The sequence below is a fragment of the Musca vetustissima genome, unplaced genomic scaffold, assembly GCF_032173495.1.
Source record: "Musca vetustissima isolate MV318-11 ecotype Yass unplaced genomic scaffold, APGP_CSIRO_Mvet_v1 utg13238, whole genome shotgun sequence".
Taxonomy (NCBI): Eukaryota; Metazoa; Arthropoda; class Insecta; order Diptera; family Muscidae; genus Musca; species Musca vetustissima.
Window position 1 is genome coordinate 29,813 of NW_026883675.1, and position 19,982 is coordinate 49,794.

The 19,982-nt window shown below is 35.4% G+C and overlaps 2 protein-coding genes across 2 annotated transcripts; both read right to left on the reverse strand.

The window, feature by feature from the left end:
- Positions 1-14,297: 14,297 nt before the first annotated feature.
- Positions 14,298-15,019, reverse strand: LOC133330605 (uncharacterized; the record flags this gene model as incomplete). Its single annotated transcript, XM_061539046.1, has 3 exons — positions 14,948-15,019; positions 14,537-14,884; positions 14,298-14,473 (listed from the first exon to the last, which is right to left on the reverse strand). Coding segments are annotated over exons 1-3 (596 nt in total), but the record flags the coding sequence as incomplete, so codon positions are not given.
- A 3,779-nt stretch (positions 15,020-18,798) lies between these two features.
- Positions 18,799-19,474, reverse strand: LOC133330606 (uncharacterized). The gene is made up of 3 exons (XM_061539047.1): positions 19,439-19,474; positions 19,036-19,368; positions 18,799-18,975 (listed from the first exon to the last, which is right to left on the reverse strand). The coding sequence occupies exons 1-3, from the start codon at positions 19,472-19,474 to the stop codon at positions 18,799-18,801; spliced, it is 546 nt and encodes a 181-aa protein (XP_061395031.1).
- Positions 19,475-19,982: the final 508 nt, after the last annotated feature.

Genomic DNA, 19,982 nt, shown 5'->3' on the forward strand with positions numbered 1-19,982 from the left:
TTATGCCAAATTTCGTGCAAATCGAAAGTTATATAGGGACTTTGAGGCACCATTTACATGAAATCGGACGAAACTATATATGGGAGCTATATCTAAATTTGGACCGATTTTCTCCAAACTTGGCAGACATCACTCTAGGCTTAATTCAGTACGTTATGCCAAATTTCGTGCAAATCGAAAGTTATATAGGGACTTTGAGGCACCATTTACATGAAATCGGACGAAACTATATATGGGAGCTATATCTAAATCTGGACCGATTTTCTCCAAACTTGGCAGACATCACTCTAGGCTTGATTCAGTACGTTATGCCAAATTTCGTGCAAATCAAAAGATATATACGGACTTTGGGGCACCATTTACATGAAATCGTACGAAACTATATATGGGAGCTAAATCTAAATCTGGACCGATTTTCTCCAAACTTGTTAGACATCATTCTAAGCTCAATTCAGTACGTTATGCCAAATTTCGCGCAAATCGAAAGGTATATAGGGACTTTGGGGCACCTTTTACATGAAATCGGACGAAACTATATATGGGAGCTATATCTAAATCTGGACCGATTTTCTCCAAACTTGGCAGACATCACTCTAGGCTTAATTCAGTACGTTATACCAAATTTCGTGCAAATCAAAAGATATATAGGAACTTTGGGGCACCATATACATGAAATCGGACGAAACTATATATGGGAGCTATATCTAAATCTGGACCGATTTTCACGAAACTTGGCAGACATCATTCTAGACCTAAATGATTAAGCTGTACCAAATTTCGTGCAAATCGAAAGATATATAGGGGCCGTTTACATTAAATCGGTTAAATATATATATGGGAGCTATATCTAAATCTGAACCGATTTTTCCCAATTTCAATAGGGTTCGTCCTTGGGCCGAATAAGTGACCTATACCAAATTTCATTCAATTCGGATCATAAATGCGACCTGTACTTTGTTTACAATTTAACATGGACAGACAGACAGACAGACAGACGGACGGACGGACGGACATGCATAAATCGACTTAGAAAGTGATTCTATGCATATTCTCAAAAGGAACCATGTGTCTATCTCGTTTCCTTTTGCCTGTTACAAACATATGCACAAAGACATAATACCCTGTACCACAGTGTGGTGAAGGGTATAAAAATTCTATCCTATCTGGCCTATTTTCTAGTAGAAAAAATAATTTTTGTACACCTCAAAAATAATTTTTAAAAAAATCCACACCTATTGGTATACCTTAAAAACATATTTAAAAAAAAAAATTACGCCTAAGTTTTTTTTTTCAAATCGATCCCTATGTTACCCATAATATTTTTAAGGGCCTATTAGAGACGTCAATTTTTTAAAGAATGTTTTTTTAGGGTCCAGTTTTATGTTTTTATTTTTTAGTTTTTAAAGAACTTTTTACGTGGGGTTTTTTAGAGGAACTTTTTTCGACATTTTATAAAAAATATTTTTTCAAGGCCCTTTAGAGGTGTGGATTTTGTAAAGACATTTTTTGGAGACCCTTAGAGGTTGGGATTTTTTAAATAATATTTTTTCAGAGACTAATAGAGGTGAGGGTTTTTTAGAATATATTTTAGAGTCCTTTAGAGACGAAGATTTTTTATAACCTACACAACTATGTTGTGTAAAGAATATTTTTTTCAGGGTCCTCTATAGGCGTAATTTTTTATTTATTTTTTTCGGGATTTTTTTAAAAAACACCTTTTCATGGTCTATTAAGGGCGTGGATTTTTTAAAGAATATGTTTTCATGCCCTACAACAGACGTGGTTTTTAAAAGAATATTTTTTCAGGGTCAATCACAAGGCGTGGATTTTTTAAAGAATATCTTTTCGAGGGTCCTCTAGAGGCTTGGATTTTTAAAGAATATATTTTCGAGGGTCCTCTAGAGGCTTGGATTTTTTTAGAGAATATGTTTTCAGAGTCCTTTAGAGGCGAGGCGTGGATTTTTTAAAGAATATTTTTTCAGGGTCTACCACAGGCGTGAATTTTTTAAAGAATATTTTTTCAGGATCTACCATAGGCGTGGATTTTTTAAAGAATATTTTTTCAGGGTCTACAACTATTCGTGGATTTTTTAAAGAATATTTTTTCAGGGTCTACCACAGGCGTGGATTTTTTAAAGAATATTTTTTCAGGGTCTACCACAGGCGTGGATTTTTTAAAGAATATTTTTTCAGGGTCTACCACAGGCGTGGATTTTTTAAAGAATATTTTTCAGGGTCTACCATAGGCGTGGATTTTTTAAAGAATATTTTTTCAGGATCTATCACAGGCGTGGATTTTTTAAAGAATATTTTTTCAGGGTCTACCACAGGCGTGGATTTTTTAAAGAATATTTTTTAGGGTCTACCACAGGCGTGGATTTTTTAAAGAATATTTTTTAGGGTCTACCACAGGCGTGGATTTTTTAAAGAATATTTTTTAGGGTCTACCACAGGCGTGGATTTTTTAAAGAATATTTTTCAGGGTCTACCACACACAGGCGTGGATTTTTTAAAGAATATTTTTCAGGGTCTACCACAGGCGTGGATTTTTTAAAGAATATTTTTTCAGGGTCAATCGCAAGGCGTAGATTTTTTAAAGAATATTTTTTCAGGGTCTACCACAGGCGTGGATTTTTTAAAGAATATTTTTTCAGGGTCTACCACAGGCGTGGATTTTTTAAAGAATATTTTTTCAGGGTCTACCACAGGCGTGGATTTTTTAAAGAATATTTTTTCAGGGTCTACCACAGGCGTGGATTTTTTAAAGAATATTTTTTCAGGGTCAATCGCAAGGCGTGGATTTTTTAAAGAATATTTTTTCAGGGTCAATCGCAAGGCGTGGATTTTTTAAAGAATATTTTTTCAGGGTCAATCGCAAGGCGTAGATTTTTTAAAGAATATTTTTTCAGGGTCTACCACAGGCGTGGATTTTTTAAAGAATATTTTTTCAGGGTCTACCACAGGCGTGGATTTTTTAAATACAATTTTTTCAGAGTCTACCACAGGCGTGGATTTTTTAAATACAATTTTTTCAGAGTCTACCACAGGCGTGGATTTTTTAAAGAATATTTTTTAGAGTCTACCACAGGCGTGGATTTTTTAAAGAATATTTTTTCAGGGTCTACCACAGGCGTGGATTTTTTAAAGAATATTTTTTCAGGTTCAATCGCAAGGCGTAGATTTCTTAAAGAATATTTTTTCAGGGTCAATCGCAAGGCGTAGATTTTTTAAAGAATATTTTTTTAGGGTCTACCACAGGCTTGGATTTTTTAAAGAATATTTTTTTAGGGTCTACCACAGGCGTGGATTTTTTAAAGAATATTTTTTCAGGGTCTACCACAGGCGTGGATTTTTTAAAGAATATTTTTTCAGGGTCTACCACAGGCGTGGATTTTTTAAAGAATATTTTTTCAGGGTCTACCACAGGCGTGGATTTTTTAAAGAATATTTTTTCAGGGTCTACCATAGGCGTGGATTATTTAAAGAATATTTTTTCAGGGTCTACCACAGGCGTGAATTTTTTAAAGAATATTTTTTCAGGGTCTACCACAGGCGTGGATTTTTTAAATACTATTTTTTCAGGGTCTACCACAGGCGTGGATTTTTTAAATACTATTTTTTCAGGGTCTACCACAGGCGTGGATTTTTTAAAGAATTTTTTTTTCAGGGTCAATCAATGTTTCCAATTCATTCGATATTTTGTAGACTGTAATTTTTTTTCTGTTAAAAAAAATATCAAAATTTTTAAATGTCTTTCCAAAAAAAAGGTCGAAAGTTTCAATTTTCCAATGAAAAACACAAAATAACAGCTATTTAATTTCACTTTACTCAACACATTTTCCCCAAGTCAATGAACTGTGCTGCAGAAAGTGTTCATAAAATGTTTTTTTTTTTTTTGTTAAATTTTTATGACTGCTTTTTAAACATAATATAAAAAAATATTTTGCTGACCACAATTTTTTTATTTTTTTAGAAAAAATAAACAACAACACACAAACAGAAATAAATTCAATTTTTTTTTGCTTTTATTTTTGTAGGGGAAAATAAATTAAAGCAAAAATGAAATTAAAGAGGCTAAGGCGTAACCCAAGTAATTTTTAGGGAGGGGTGGAATCCGATTAGGGCTTCGGAACTAAATTATGAAAAATCATGTAGCCAAACTAGACATATTTTTCAAAAATACATTTTTGTAGTTAGCAAAAAATTAAAAATTTGTCTGAATTTCAAAAAAATAAATAAACATTAAAATTAAGTCTGATTTCTTAAACAATATTTTTTATACTCTCCACCATAGTATGGAGGGTATATTCATTTTGTTTTTCCGTTTGTAACTCATCGAAATAGTCATTTCCGACCCTATAAAGTATATATATTCTTGATCAGCGTAAAATTCTATGACAATATAGCCATGACCGTCTGTCTTTCTGTCTGTTGTAATCGCTCTAGCGTCTAAACGAATTGAGATAGGTCGCCAAAATTTAGCATAGAGTCGTATTTTGTCTGCAGGCAGGTCAAGTTCGAAAATGGGCTTTATCGGTCCACGTTTAGGCATAGCTCCCATATAAGAGTACCCGCAAATTTTCGGTATTTTGGGGTTCTTGAGCGCGTTTTTCAACCGAATTCGCTGAAATTTGATACATTGTGTTCCTATTGGGTACTAAATGTCTCCACCAAAAATTATAAATATATGTCCACTTTTTCTGGTAGCCCCCATATAACGGTACCTCCTAATTTTCAGTATTTTGCGGGTTTTGATCGTATTTTCCGCCGAATTAGCTGTAATTTAATATTTTTAGTTCTTAATAGGTACCAAATCTCTCTACAAAAAATTATGAATATAAGTCCATTTTTTCGGATAGCCCCCATATAAGGGTACCCCCAATTTTCGGTATTTTGGGGTTCTTGAGCGCGTTTTTAAACCGAATTTGCTGCACTAAGGTGGTGGATGAAATCAAAAATTTTTGAAACAAATTTGATCCAAAGAAACATGGGGTCTAGGACCAATATTTAGGACCATAACCGGTTTGTAGAAATGTCTGTATAGGTACACTTTTTGATCGGCCGGGCCGAACTTTGGATACCCTCCACCATAGATATACTGACAGGTACATGAAATTAAAATATTGGGAACATATTTTTATTTCAAGTGTCAAGTGTCAGTATATCTATGGTGGAGGGTATCCAAAGTTCGGCCCGGCCGAACTTAACGCTTTTTTCACTTGTTAAATTTAACATTCCTCCCCTTGCAAAAATCACTGAGCCACGCTCTTTAAATTCCATGTCAATAAAATATGGTTATAGGCAACAATAATAATCTAAGCAATATAACAGTTTTCACAACTGACATTAATGGCTTGTCAACTGCCCGAAAACACAACAACAAATATCAACAACGGCCACCGGCATTTTTTTTTTTTTTGCAAATTTTGTTTGACTACAAAAAAATTATTAAATAAAATGAAGAAACAAAATGTATATTTTTGTTATTTATGGGTTGACAATAAATTATTATTTATAAATAATTTTTATAAATATTTATACCCTTCACTGTGGCACAGGGTATAACGTCTTTGTGCATATGTTTGTTCCTTTTGAGAATATGCATAGAATCACTTTTTGAGTCGGTTTATGCATGTCCGTCTGTCTGTCCATGTTAAATTGTAAACAATGTACAGGTCACACCTATGATCCGAATTGGGTGAAATTTGGCCCAACGACAAACCCTATTGAAATTGAGAAAAATCGGTTCAGATTTAGATACAGCTCCCATATATATTTTCGTCCGATTTAAGGTAAATGGTGCACCAAAGTCGATCTATATGCTTCGATTTGCACGAAATTTGGCATAGCATAATTAATTAGGCCTAGAATGATGTGTGTTAAGTTGCCTGAAAATCTGTTCAGATTTTTTTCCGATATTAAGTAAATGGTGCACTACAGATCCATAGCTTGCCACAACGCACTGAAGTTAATATGAATTAATCTCTGGCAAGTTTCCTTGAAATCGGTTCAGATATAGATATAGCATAGCATCCATATATAATTTCTACCTATTCGTGTTTAGAGTCGGTTTAGATATAGATAAGGATCACATATTTAAGTTCGTTCAATTTCATGTCAATGTTCCTTCAAAAAGGCGACGTCTGTTAGGTTATACATATGTAGAATATACCCAAAGTGGTGAAGGGTATCATATAGTCGGTCTAGTCCGCCTTTACTGCTTTCCTTACTGGTTTAAGAATATTTTTACGGCGTGGAAATATTTTTATACCCTACACAACTATGTTGTCAGGGTATTATAGCTTTTTACAGCCCCAAGTGTTTGTAACGCCGCGAAATATTTGTCCTAGACCCACCTTCAAATATAACGATCGTCATATCTCGACTAGGTGAGTCGATTTAGACAAGTGTGTCCGTCTGTCCGTCTGCCCATTATAATTTGTAAACACGATACAGGCCACAGTTATGGACCAATCTTCACGAAATTTTGCATGTGGGATGGGTTCTGCCCAATGAAGACCCCTATTGTTTTTGGTAGAGATCGGTTAATATTTACGGGATGAAATGGACCAAATACTTAATTTCTATTGGTTTTTCTGGTCAATACACAGGCCACAATTATGGCCCAAACATCGCGAATTTTTACATGGAGAAGGGCCAATGAATAATCATGCCTGTTTTGATAAAGATCGCTCAATATTTAGCGGGTCAAATGGACCCTGACTTTTGTCTGAAAAATTACAAAATGTGTATTCTACAGCATATATATTTACCCCTGAAGGACATAGAACCGAAAAGTTGATAGTATATCCAAGAGGAGTGGTTGGCCTTTAAAAAGATACCAATTTTATTGTCGTATGTACTCGGATGTGGGAGTTACGCTTAAATATTTACAGGTGCTTACGTATTGAGATATTATTTAGTAACCCATTACCACATTAGAGGGCGGAAATATACCCCTGATCGCTGTGAAATTTTACACGAGGTTCCAATTATGGTCAAAGAGAACGCCTATAATTTTACGTGATGATCACATCATAATTTTGGATGATGTTGCCCAAAAACTTAAATTTTTGTGTTTTTTTCCGATCTACAGGCCACAATTATAAGCCGAACATCACAACACAGCCCACGGTGAAGGGCTGTGTTGTGCACTCTTTTGCCAATCGGGCAAAAGAGTGCAACTATCACGAAATATTACCCTGGCTTGGAATAAAAATCTGCAGAAAGTTAGAGTTCTGTGGTAGTAGTGTAGGGTATCGTATAGTCGGCCCCGTTCGACTATACTGCTCCGTTCACTGGTTTTTTTTATTTATTTCGACTATATTTTTATACCCTTCACCACACTGTGGTACAGGGTATTGTCTTTGTGCATATGTTTGTAACAGGCAAAAGGAATCGAGATAGACCCATGGTTCCTTTTGAGAATATGCATAGAATCACTTTCTGAGTCGATTTATGCATGTCCGTCGGTCCGTCCGTCTGTTGATGTTAAATTGTAAACAAAGTACAGGTCGCATTTATAATCTGATTTGGATGAAATTTGGCACAGCTCACTTATTTGGCCCCAGGACGAACCCTATTGAAATTGAAGAAAATCGGTTCAGATTTAGATATAGCTACCTTATATAGTTTTGTCCGATTTAAGTTAACAGGGGCACTTAAGTCCCCATATATCTTTCGATTTGCACGAAATTTGTCACAGCGTACTGAATAAAGAGTAGAATGATGTATGTTAAATTTCGTCGAAATCGGTTATGATTTAGATATAGCTCCCATCAGAGATGGCCTGTCAGAAACAGTGACGTAAATGACATACATTTCCGTGGTATAATACATACGTCAGAAACGTCGGAAACCTACCCAAATTCATTAGGTTTTTGACAAAATAGATATTTACATTAATAAATTTGGAAATTACGAATGTTTTATTCAAATTATTATAAAATTTCAAAATTTTCTTCTCAAAAAAAAATTTAGAAATTTTTATCAGTTCTAGTAAGGTATAGTCAGATATATGTAAAAATAATATGTATTCTTGAAAATAACTGTATATGCTGATAATATTGAAATAAATGACGTTTACTACATTTATTACAATTTTTACAGGTATATGACGTTTTCGACGTTTACACCTTTTTGACAGTCGAAAACCTAAAAATTCGTCATACGGACCATCCCTGGCTCCCATATATATTTTCGTCCGAGTTGAGATAAATGGTGTACGAAATTTGGCAGGGCGTACTGAATTAGGTCCAGAATGATGTGTGTTAAATTTTCTAGAAAATCGGTCCAAATTTAGATATAGCTCCCATATATATTTTCGTCCGATTTAAGGTAAATGGTGCATCAAAGTCCCTATATATCTTTCGATTTGCACGAAATTTGGCATAGGATACTAAATTGAGTGTAGAATGATGTGTACCAAGTTTCGTGAAAATCCGTTCAGATGTAGATATAGCTCTCACATATATTTTCGTCCGATTTTATGTATATGGTACACCAAACTACCTACATATCTTTTGATTTGTACGAATCTTGGTATAGCGTACTGAATTAAATGTAGAATGACGTGTGTCAAGTTTCCAAAAAATCGGTTCAGATTTAGATAAAGCTCCTATATATAGTTTTGCCCGATTTTAGGTAAATGGCGCACCAAAATCCCTGAAAATCATTCGATTCGCAGGAGTTTTGGCATAGCGTACAGAATTGAGTCTAGAATGATGTGTGTTAAGTTTCATGAAAATCGGTTTCAGATTTAGATATAGCTCCCATATATATTTTCGTCCGATTTTACATTTTCCTAATGTCTGCCCGATTAACACGAAATTTTGAAATTTCGTATCAAATTGAGAGTTGAATAACGTTATTGGATTTTGTTGATATTGGCGCAGATGCAGTCATAGCTTCCATATGTATTTCGAACGGGTGTCTGATTGATATGTATCAATTTTGCTATAAATCGTTTTCCATAAAATTGTTCCGTGGTATGCAGACGACTCTAAATTTGCCCGAATGAAATTAAATTTTTCACAGGTTGTAGATAGAAATGGGTGAGTTCCTTCGAGGGAACATTGACATGCAAATGTAAGGATACATATGCGCAGTATACCCAAAGTAGTGAAGGGTATCATATAGTCGACCCCGTCCGACTTTTGAACTTTCTTCACTGGTTTTAAATTTCATTTATTATCTTTTATTAATTTCTTATCGTAGATTGCCAAAATTTCGCATTAGCTTGTTTAACGGTTTTAGCCATAGTTATGACCTACAAAAATACAAAAACTAACAACCAAAAAATTTTGCGATTTCTAATCACATGTCTGCCGAGCAACAAAAAAAATCATAAACGTGAATTATGATTCATCTCAAATTTAGAGCGGCTAGACATTTCACATTTTTGGCGAATTTCACAAAATGGTTTAAATTTTTTATCGATTAAATTGATTATTAACTGATTAGATTCAGAGTTCCAAGAAGTCATAATCGATAAAGTTTGAAATAATAAATTCATGTAGTTATCAACTCACATAGCAGAATGAAGAAGGTAAAATTTTAAAGGAGATAATTTCTTACTTTTTTTATTTTTATTTTTATGTATTTTGTATTTTGTATTTTTTTTTTTTTTTTTGATAATTGTGTTCGCCATATGGGGCCTTTGTTTTTGTATTCGGAAATAAATAAAATAAATTCCATTTTAATTTATTAGTAAATATATTTTTTAATCTTATATTCTTCCCTGTTACAAAATTGCATAATTTATTTTTCCCTCTTCTCCAAATTATTATACACATCCTCCAGTTTACCCTCCTCCCCTCCCTCACCCTGTTGCACCATTTGAAAACCACATCATTATAAATATATAATTAATGAGTGAGTCTCTCATATTCAGTCGTTGCAATAAAAAAAGGTCACCTATTTTCCTCATGTCAATTCCCCGGGTTACCAGCAGCGTCATCACCAGTATCATCACCTCCGCCACACCAAGGGTTCAACTGATGGTTTGCCTTCAGTACTGTTCTGTTTGACGGAAACTCCTTATCTATGGTGTTTCCGTTCCGATGGCGGTGAATGCGTTGAGGATGCTTGTTGACTGGTTACTGTGACACCCAATTCAAATGCGTTTCAATGAAATTGGGATGTGTGTATAAAAGTGTATGTTCGCAGTTTTTTGTAATTACTTACGAAGGGAGGAGTGTATGCGGGATAAACTCAACTAGAAGGTTTCACAACTATTGGGAGGTCATGGATTAAAAAAAAAACGCTAAGGGAAGTTCAATAGTCGGACGGGGCCGACTATATGATACCGTTCACCACTTTGGGTACATACTAGAGATTTTAATATCTACAATATCCTGTAGATAGGACGCACATAGAATCTTTGGAGGACCATTGAAATGGAATCGGGCGAAATTCAATGTGCTATCTCCTATAGGAAGAAGAATACCTGCTGCTCTTCCATAGGAAGAAGAATACCTGCAACTCTTCCACAGGAAGAAGAATAGCTGCAGCTCTTCCACAGGAAGAATACCTGCATTTCTTCTACAGGAAGAAGAATACCTTCAGCGTTTCCGCAGGAAGAAGAACACCTGCAGCTCTGCTATAGGAAGAAGAATACTTCCAGCTTTCCTATAGGAAGAAGATAACCTCCAGCTTTTTCAGAGTAGCAGAATATCTGCAGCTCTTTCAATGGAAGAATAATACATCCAGCTACACATATACACATACTATTCTGAAATCAATGAAAAATTGCATGTCAAGCGCATGCATGCTTGGATTCTTCGGTGTATTATTTGTATATATATATAAATATATACACATGTACCTAATTGAACAACCGTTCCATATACCATTGGTTTTTTGTTATCACTCTATATTCAATTTAATACCCTCGGCCAAATTTCGTATAAATCAAACAAACATAGGTCCTTCGGTCCACCACTTACACAAAAATCGAACGAAAATATATATAAGAACTGTATAAAAATCTGAAACGATTTCAACAAACCTTATCACACATCATTTTTTCCTCAATTACATTTGCTATGCAAAATTTTGTCCCAATCGGACAAATATTGGGAGGTTGGTGCATCATTTACATAAAATCGGACGAAACTATATATGGGAGCTACATCTAAATCTGAACCGATTTTAACAAAACTTCGAAGACATTAGTCTGGAGCTAAATTAGTACCCTGTGCAAAATTTTGTCCCGATCGGACAAATATTGGGAGTATGGTGCTTCATTCACATAAAATCGGACGAAACTATATATGCGAGCTATATCCAAATCTGAACTGATTTCCACACAACTTCACACACATTAATCTGGACCTAATTTAGTACGCTATGCAAAATTTTGTCTCAATCGGACAAATTTTGCCAGTTTGGTGCACAATTTACCTAAAATCGGATGAAAATATATATGGGATCTATATCTAAATCTGAACCGATTTTCACCAAACTTAGCACACATCATTGTGGACCTAATTCAGTACTCTATGCCAAAATTCGTGCAAATCGAAAGATATAAAAGGCCTTTGGTGGACCATTTACATTAAATCGGACGGATATATATATATATATATATGGTAGCTATATCTAAATCTGAACCGATTTTCGAGAAACTTAACGCAAATCATTCTAGACCTAATTCATTACGCTGTGCCAAATTTCGTGCAAATCGAGAATAATATAGCGACTTTGGTGCAAAATCGGACGAATCTATATATAACAGCTATATCTAAATCTGAACCGATTTTCACGAAACTCAGCACACATCATTCTACATCTTATTCATTACGCTGTGCCGAATTTCTTCCAAATCGAAAGATATATAGGGACTGTGGTGGACCATTTACATTAAATCGGACGAAACTATATATGGGAGCTATATCTGAATCTGAACCGATTTTAACAAAACTTCGCACATATTAATCTGGACCTAATTTAGTACACATTGCAAATTTTTGTCTCAATCGGACAAATTTTGCTGGTTTGGTTCTCTTTTATATGCCTTCTGGGCTGGGGCATCTTCATCCATTTTCACAACATGACCTAGCCAACGTAGTCGCTGCTGCTCAATACGTCTAACAATGTCGATGTCCGAGAATACCTGGTACAACTCATGGTTCATTCCAACTTCGATATTCACCGTCAACGCAGGTCGACCCATAGATCTTTCGGAGAATTTTTTCTCTCAAACACTCAAAGAGCTGACTCATCTGCTTGCGTAAGTACCCATACTTCAGATCCATATAATAGCACGGGTAGTATCAGCGTCTTGTAGAGTGTGAGTTTGGTCTGGCGGAAGGTGGCCTTGCTTTTGAGTTGTTTGTTCACACCATAGTAGCATAGGTTGGCCATCACTATCCTACTCCGAATTTCAAAACTGATGTTATTCGTTTTATTTATGGCGGTACCTAGGTATATAAAATCTTTCACTACCTCGAAGCTGTACTTCTCAAAGTTCCACAGTTGGTCCGAATCTTCTGGACGTCTTTCTCGTTGATACCATCAGCTTGATCTTCTCGCCCTTTACTGTCAGACCCACTTTGGCAGACTCCTTCTCAATTTGTTCAAAGGTGGCTGTTCGACCGCTCTCAATGTTCGACCCGTTGTGTCGATGTTATCGGCGTGTGTGAGTAACATGTTTGGTGTACAGAGTGCCATTTCGGTTCACTTTTGCGTCTCTTATGACCTTTTCCAGCAGGGTGTTAAAAAGGTCACACCACAAACTATCACCTTGTCTGAATCCTCGTTCGGTATTACAAGGGCTCCGAGATGTCCTTTCCGACTTTAACTGCTGATCTCGTGCCTGTTAATGTTGTCCTGCATTGCCGAATTAAATGTGCAGGAATGCCAAACGCAGACATGGCTTTAAACACCTCTGAAGGAATAGGACTGTCGAATGCGGCTTTATAGTCGACGAATTGGTGGAATGTGTCGATGTGCTTTTCGTGGGTTTTTCCAGGATTTGGCGCAGAGTGAAAATCTGGTCAATGGTGGATTTGCCAGATCTGAAGCCGCATTGGTATGGTCCAATAATGTCATTGACCATTGGCTTCAGTCGTTCACACAGTACACTGGGTAGCAATTTATATGCGATGGGAAGGAGACTTAATCCTCTATAGTTGGCACATATCGTCTTGTGTCCTTTTTGTGAAGGGGGCACAGGAAGCTGAGGTTCCAATCATTGGGCATGCATTACTCTAGCCAAATTGTACTAATCAGCTGGTGCATGCTCCTTACCAGCATCTGACCACCAGTCTTGAATAGTTCGGCTGGTAACCCTTCTCAATTTGTTCAGAGGTGGCTGTTACCGATCTCAATGTTCGACCCAATCGGCGTAGGCGAGTAACATGTGTTGTTTGGTGTACAGAGTGTCATTTCTGTTCACTTTTGCCTCTCGCATGACCTTTTTCAGCAGGATGTTAAAAAGGTCGCACTACAAAGTTTGGTGCACAATTTACCTAAAATCGGGCGAAACTATATATGGGAGCTATATCTAAATCAGAACCGATTTTCTTCAATTTCAAGAGGGTTCGTCCTTGGGCCAAGTAAGTGACTTGTGCCAAATTTCATCCAAATCGGATCATAAATGCGACCTGTACTTTGCTCACAAAAATATATGGACGGACGGATAGACGGACATGCATAAATCACTCAGAAAGTGATTCCTTTTGCCTGTTACAAACATATGCACCAAGACATAATACCCTGTACCACAGTGTGGTGAAGGGTATAAAAATCCACGCCTTATTTACTCCTTCAAAATTAGTTTTTAAACAATAAACGCCTATTTGACAACTTCAAAAAACATTTAGAAAAAGCCGCACCAATTTAACTCTTTAAAAATATGTTTTTTTTTAAACCCAGGTCTAGTACTAAATAAGAGGCCTTCTTGAGGCCCCTTTTTTGCCTTGTCGTCTCTGCACTCTCTAAGATGCCTGTTATTATTTATTATTTCCCCATTAAGGTAACATCAATTGCTTCCCATGAATTTAGGTCACACATACAAACATTCATAAACCCACACACATACACTTATATATAGTTTTTATATATTTATTATGGAAGTTAATATAAGTAATATATGAATAACTTCTCTTCTTCTTCTTCTTTTGTATTTCTTTGCAGGTAATATGAAAACTTTTTTTTTGAACTGAGAATAAGGAATTGAGGGTAAGATGATAATTTTTTTAATATATTTGCTTAGAAAAAATATTTATTATTTATTTTTTCCATCCCACACACACACATACATACACCTTGTGGAAATTCTATATTTGTCTCACTTTAAAAACTTCAAAGACTTCCCCTTCTTCTTGACAACTCTGGCCTCTACATGACCCGACAGCAAGTGGAATTTTTCCGAAAACATATTCATGGTGGCCGAAAATGTCATTTCCGGGGTAATGGGTGGAAAATAATCGGGATTGAGGGCAAAATATTTTACGGTGTAATTGAAGTTCTAAAAATTCCAAAAAAAAGCGAATTAAAAAAAATCTAAAATTGTCTCCATAGTAAACCTTACCGCCTTTAGAGGACACCCAGCAAAATTACCACTTCCTCTCAACTTCTTAATAATCGATTCTACAATGGGATTTGGCGCCTTATACGTGGCCAAATGACAACCATCGGCACGAAATTTCAACAGATCTCGGGATACATTTGTAACATTATTATTATTCGTTGTCATCGTTGGCATTTGTATGCGAAATTCTAGCATCATTTTTGTAATATTCCTCCTGAAGACACAATAGCCGCTCAAATAATTGCCACGATTACGTGACTCATTGCGCAAGGGGCAACCAAATGCCTCTACATATTCCCGATTTAAGGCTGAACAATTTGAGCGAATAAAGAGGATATCGAAATTGCGCTAGGGGGTGGTCAAGAAATATTTTAAATAAAAAAAAAATAAATAAAATTTAAGAAGACCTACCACAGCCTGGCCTATTTGCAGCCACATTATCAGCAGTAGCCAGGGATTTTTAAAATTGAAATTGTAATCCATATTCCAATTGTTATAGAAACAAATTTGAATATTTTTGACTGATATTCTTGGTTGGGGATATTCCTTGGAACTACCCGAAGTGGTGATTGTGCAACCGTAACTATTTTTTTATACTGCTTTGGCTTGATTATTTTATAATTATTTAATTTTCGTTAATGATTTTTTCGACGCGGCGACAAATTATGTCAGATATTAGAAAATAATTTGTATTTATTTGATGATTGTCAAAAAATATTAACCTTCAAGAGGCCATCCTAATTTATTTTTAAAAAGTATTGCCTAGGTTGGCAACTCTAAAATTATTTTTGGTTGGCAACTCTAAAATTATTTTTGGTTGGCAACTCTAAAAGTATTATTTAAAAAATTCACCCCTTGGTTGGCAACCTAAAAAATATTCTTTAAAAAATCCACGCCTTGGTTGGCAACCTAAAAAATATTTTTTTAAAAAATCCACGCCTTGGTTGGCAACCTAATCCACGCCTTGGTTGGCAACTCTAAAAGTATTCTGAAAAAATCCCCGCCTTGGTTGGCAACCTAAAAAATATTCTTTAAAAAATCCACGCCTTGGTTGGCAACCTAAAAAATATTCTTTAAAAAATCCACGCCTTGGTTGGCAACCTAAAAAATATTCTTTAAAAAATGCACGCCTTGGTTGGCAACCTAAAAAATATTCTTTAAAAAATCCACGCCTTGGTTGGCAACCTAAAAAATATTCTTTAAAAAATCCACGCCTTGGTTGGCAACCTAAAAAATATTCTTTAAAAAATCCACGCCTTGGTTGGCAACCTAAAAAATATTCTTTAAAAAATCCACGCCTTGGTTGGCAACCTAAAAAATATTCTTTAAAAAATCCACGCCTTGGTTGGCAACCTAAAAAATATTCTTTAAAAAATCCACGCCTTGGTTGGCAACCTAAAAAATATTCCACGCCTTGGTTGGCAACCTAAAAAATATTCTTTAAAAAATCCACGCCTTGGTTGGCAACCTAAAAAATATTCCACGCCTTGGTTGGCAACCTAAAAAATATTCTTTAAAAAATCCACGCCTTGGTTGGCAACCTAAAAAATATTCTTTAAAAAATCCACGCCTTGGTTGGCAACCTAAAAAATATTCTTTAAAAAATCCACGCCTTGGTTGGCAACCTAAAAAATATTCCACGCCTTGGTTGGCAACCTAAAAAATATTCTTTAAAAAATCCACGCCTTGGTTGGCAACCTAAAAAATATTCCACGCCTTGGTTGGCAACCTAAAAAATATTCTTTAAAAAATCCACGCCTTGGTTGGCAACCTAAAAAATATTCCACGCCTTGGTTGGCAACCTAAAAAATATTCTTTAAAAAATCCACGCCTTGGTTGGCAACCTAAAAAATATTCTTTAAAAAATCCACGCCTTGGTTGGCAACCTAAAAAATATTCTTTAAAAAATCCACGCCTTGGTTGGCAACCTAAAAAATATTCTTTAAAAAATCCACGCCTTGGTTGGCAACCTAAAAAATATTCCACGCCTTGGTTGGCAACCTAAAAAATATTCTTTAAAAAATCCACGCCTTGGTTGGCAACCTAAAAAATATTCCACGCCTTGGTTGGCAACCTAAAAAATATTCTTTAAAAAATCCACGCCTTGGTTGGCAACCTAAAAAATATTCCACGCCTTGGTTGGCAACCTAAAAAATATTCTTTAAAAAATCCACGCCTTGGTTGGCAACCTAAAAAATATTCCACGCCTTGGTTGGCAACCTAAAAAATATTCTTTAAAAAATCCACGCCTTGGTTGGCAACCTAAAAAATATTCCACGCCTTGGTTGGCAACCTAAAAAATATTCCACGCCTTGGTTGGCAACCTAAAAAATATTCTTTAAAAAATCCACGCCTTGGTTGGCAACCTAAAAAATATTCCACGCCTTGGTTGGCAACCTAAAAAATATTCTTTAAAAAATCCACGCCTTGGTTGGCAACCTAAAAAATATTCCACGCCTTGGTTGGCAACCTAAAAAATATTCTTTAAAAAATCCACGCCTTGGTTGGCAACCTAAAAAATATTCCACGCCTTGGTTGGCAACCTAAAAAATATTCTTTAAAAAATCCACGCCTTGGTTGGCAACCTAAAAAATATTCCACGCCTTGGTTGGCAACCTAAAAAATATTCTTTAAAAAATCCACGCCTTGGTTGGCAACCTAAAAAATATTCCACGCCTTGGTTGGCAACCTAAAAAATATTCCACGCCTTGGTTGGCAACCTAAAAAATATTCTTTAAAAAATCCACGCCTTGGTTGGCAACCTAAAAAATATTCTTTAAAAAATCCACGCCTTGGTTGGCAACCTAAAAAATATTCTTTAAAAAATCCACGCCTTGGTTGGCAACCTAAAAAATATTCCACGCCTTGGTTGGCAACCTAAAAAATATTCTTTAAAAAATCCACGCCTTGGTTGGCAACCTAAAAAATATTCCACGCCTTGGTTGGCAACCTAAAAAATATTCTTTAAAAAATCCACGCCTTGGTTGGCAACCTAAAAAATATTCCACGCCTTGGTTGGCAACCTAAAAAATATCCTTAAAAAAAATCCACGCCTTGGTTGGCAACCTAAAAAATATTCTTTAAAAAATCCACGCCTTGGTTGGCAACCTAAAAAATATTCCACGCCTTGGTTGGCAACCTAAAAAATATTCTTTAAAAAATCCATGCCTTGGTTGGCAACCTAAAAAATATTCTTTAAAAAATCCACGCCTTGGTTGGCAACCTAAAAAATATTCCACGCCTTGGTTGGCAACCTAAAAAATATTCTTTAAAAAATCCATGCCTTGGTTGGCAACCTAAAAAATATTCTTTAAAAAATCCATGCCTTGGTTGGCAACCTAAAAAATATTCTTTAAAAAATCCATGCCTTGGTTGGCAACCTAAAAAATATTCTTTAAAAAATCCATGCCTTGGTTGGCAACCTAAAAAATATTCTTTAAAAAATCCACGCCTTGGTTGGCAACCTAAAAAATATTCTTTAAAAAATCCATGCCTTGGTTGGCAACCTAAAAATATTCTTTAAAAAATCCACGCCTTGGTTGGCAACCTAAAAAATATTCTTTAAAAAATCCACGCCTTGGTTGGCAACCTAAAAAATATTCTTTAAAAAATCCACGCCTTGGTTGGCAACCTAAAAAATATTCTTTAAAAAATTCACGCCTTTTTGGCAACTCTAAAAATATTCTTAAAAAAATCCACACCTCGGTTGGCAACATAAAAAATATTCTTTAACAAATTCACGCCTTTGTTGGCAACTCTAAAAGTATTCTTTAAAAAATCCACACCTTGGTTGGCAACTTAAAAATATATTTTTTTTAAATCACCACCTTGGTTGGTGATTTGGTGATAGCCTTCGTAGGCTACTCTATAAACTACGCCTTGGTTGGCTATTCTATAAACTACGCCTTGGTTGGCTATTCTATAAACTACGCCTTGGTTGGCTATTCTATAAACTACGCCTTGGTTGGCTATTCTATAATCTACGCCTTAGTTGGCAATAATCTACGCATTAGTTGGCAAAAATCCACGCCTTAGTTGGCTACTCCAATTTTTTTAAACGACTTTAACTCAAAAACCACTTTTTTAAAAATCCAAGTCTTGGATGGCTCCTTAAAGGGACCTTCGTATAGACCTCTACACACTCAGAGATGTCTGTTATTATTTATTTTTTTTATTTCTTTGCAGGTAATATGCAATTCTTTTTTTGAACTGAACTTTCCACACACCTGCATACACCTTGTGAAAATTCTATATTTATTTCACTATGAAAACTTCAAAGACTTCCTCTTCTTTTTGATAACTCTGGCCTCAATTTGGCTCGAAATCAACTGAAGCTTCTCCGTAAACATATTCAAGGTAGCCGAAAATGTCATTTCCGGGGTAATGGGTGGAAAATAGTCCGGGTTGAGGGCAAAATATTTCACGGTGTAGGTGAAGTTCTGAAAGTAAAAAAAAAAAATAAAAAAAAAATCTAAAATTGTCTCCATATCCACCCTTACCGCCCTCAGTGGACACCCGGCAAAATTACCACTTCCTCTCAACTTCTTAATAATCGATTCGACAATAGGGTTTGGCGCCTTATACGTGGCCAAATGACAACCATCGACACGAAATTTTAGCATATCTCGGGCAAAATTGCTATTATTTATTGTTGGCATTTGTATACGAAATTCCAGCATCATTTTGTTGATTTCCTTTTTGAGGACAACAAAGCCGCTCAAATAATTGCCACGATTACGTGACTCATTGCGTAGAGGGCAACCAAAGTCTTCGACATATTCGTGATTTAGCACAGAGCAATTGGCCTGTATAAAGAGTATATCAAAATTGCGCTAGAGGGGGAGGAAGGAAGATTTCATAAATTAAAAAAAAAATATTTAAAAAAAAAATCGGAAAACCTACCACAGCCTGTCCTGCATGCAGCCATATTATCAGCATTAGCCAGAGATTTTTGAAATTGAAATTATTCACCATGTTCAATATTTTTTTAGTTTTTTTATTGATGTTCTTTGTTTGGAAAATTCCTCAGAACTATCCGAAGAAATGATTGCGGATCCGCACCTATTTTTTTAGTCGGGTTTGGCTTAATTATTTTTTAATTATTTTATGTTGGTTAATTACTTAATTCACTGACCACAACTTATGTCAGCAATTAGAAAACAATTTGTATTTAGTTGATAAACTATAAAAAAATTAAAAACGATTAAAATAACTATCAACCTTCAAGGGACCCTTATAATTTAATCACTAGGTTGGCAATTACAAAAAAAAAAAAAATATATATATATATATATATAAATCCACGCCTTGGTTGGCTACTCAAAAAAATATTTTTTATAAAGTCCACGCTATGCTTGGCTACTCTATAATCTACGCATTGGTTGGCTACTCTATAATCTACGCCTTGGTTGGCTACTCTATAATCTACACCTTGGTAGGTAATAAA